The sequence below is a fragment of the Coturnix japonica genome, unplaced genomic scaffold (genome assembly GCF_001577835.2).
Source record: "Coturnix japonica isolate 7356 unplaced genomic scaffold, Coturnix japonica 2.1 chrUnrandom1195, whole genome shotgun sequence".
Classification (NCBI taxonomy): Eukaryota; Metazoa; Chordata; class Aves; order Galliformes; family Phasianidae; genus Coturnix; species Coturnix japonica.
Window position 1 is genome coordinate 4,772 of NW_015440491.1, and position 1,813 is coordinate 6,584.

Below are 1,813 nucleotides of genomic sequence, written 5' to 3' on the forward strand. Positions count from 1 at the left end.
ATATCCCCTATATAACCCCCTATATAACTCCCCTATATCCCCTCTATCCAGCTCCCACTACTCGGAGTACCTGATCTCTATGATCTGGTCTGTGGGCGTGGACCCGCTCCGTCTCTATGGTTGTTCGGAGCTGCTGCTGGCGGCGCAGCGCCACCTGCCGGCCGGGAGGCCTCCAAAGGAACAACACGAGAGCGAGGCTCAGTACACACAGCGCCTGCGCCAGCTCCTCCAATCAGAAGCGCCCGTCAGGCCGCGCCCACGCAAGCGAAGCCCCGCCCACCCGATTTGCGTATTCAATCAGAGGACACGTGATGGGAGTGGAGCTGTATGATTGGGTGGAGCTACGCCCCTGACTGCTTGTGAATGGGGATCACGTGATTGGAGTGGAGCTGTCTGACTGGGTGGAGCTACGCCGCTGACTGCTTGTGAATGGAGTCACTACGCCGCCTGCTTGTGAATAGGGATCACGTGATGGTAGTGGTGCCGTCTGATTGGATGTTGCTATCCCGCAATGCCGCCTGCTTGTGAATGGAGATCACGTGATGGGAGCGGTGCAGTCTGATTGGATGGAGTTATGCCTCTACGCTGCCTGCTCTTGAATGGAGATCACGTGACGAGAGCGCTGCCGTCTGATTGGATGTTGCTACAGCTGCTTCTGAATGGAGATCACGTGATATAAATGGAGTTTTCTGATTAGATGTTGCTATCCCGCAATGCCACCTGCTTGTGAATGGAGATCACGTGATAAGAATGGAGCCTTCTGATTGGCTGTTGCTGCACAGCCACGCTGCCCTCATATTAATAAAGATCACGTGACGTGTTGCCGCCGTCGGATTGGCTGTCGCTGCCCGTATGGGGTCGGTCACGTGATTGCCTTCATGAGGTCTTCCATCCAACATGGCCGCCCCCACAATCCAAGATGGCCGCGCCCACACGACGGCCGCCATCTTGCCTCTCGTTCACAAACAGCCCCAAAATGACCCAAAATGCCCCAAAACCCCCCCAAAAAAGCCCAATTTGGGTCATTTTGGGGCCCTTTATTTTCTCCTGATGAATTTTGGGGTAAAAAAAGGGAGATTTGGGGGGTGACGTCATCATCCCGCGCCGCTCCTTCCGTCGCCCCCACCCCGGCGCTCGGTGATGACGTCATCAAGCGGCGACTCCTCTTCGGCCCCGTAATCCCATAAACGGACCGAGCCGTCCCACTGCGACCCATAGAAACACATAGAGACCCATAGAGATACATAGGGACCCATAGAGACACATAGACACCCCATAGAACCCCATAGAGCCCCATAGAGCCTCATAGTGCCCCATAGACACCCCATAGAGCCCCATAGAGTCCCATAGAGCCTCATAGTGCCCCATAGACACCCCATAGATACCCCACAGAGCCCCATAGACACCCCATAGAGCCCCATATCCCCCCATAGAGCCCCATATCACCCCATATCCCCCCATAGAGCCCCATAGACACCCCATAGAGCCCCATATCCCCCCATAGACCCCCATATCACCCCATATCCCCCCATAGAGCCCCATAACCACCCCATAGAGCCCCATAGACACCCCATAGAGCCCCATAGACACCCCATAGACACCCCATAGAGCCCCATAGACACCCCATAGAGCCCCATAGAGCCCCATAACCGCCATAGAGCCCCATAGACACCCCATAGTGCCCCATATCACCCCATATCTCCCCATATCACCCCATATTCCCCCATATCACCCCATATCACCCCATAGACACCCCATATCACCCCATAGATCCCCATAGACACCCCATTGAGCCCCATAGACACCCCATTGA

The 1,813-nt window shown here is 55.7% G+C and overlaps 1 protein-coding gene across 1 annotated transcript in view; it reads left to right on the top strand.

Moving 5' to 3' along the window:
* RNF31 (ring finger protein 31) overlaps positions 1 to 832 on the top strand; it is a 5,449-nt gene extending 4,617 nt beyond the window's left edge. The window contains exon 4 of the mRNA XM_015851363.1: positions 52 to 832. Within this exon, the coding sequence (XP_015706849.1) occupies positions 52 to 331 (280 nt within the window). The 3' untranslated portion in view covers positions 332 to 832. The remainder of the gene's footprint in view (positions 1 to 51) is intronic.
* The last annotated feature ends 981 nt before the right edge of the window (positions 833 to 1,813 follow it).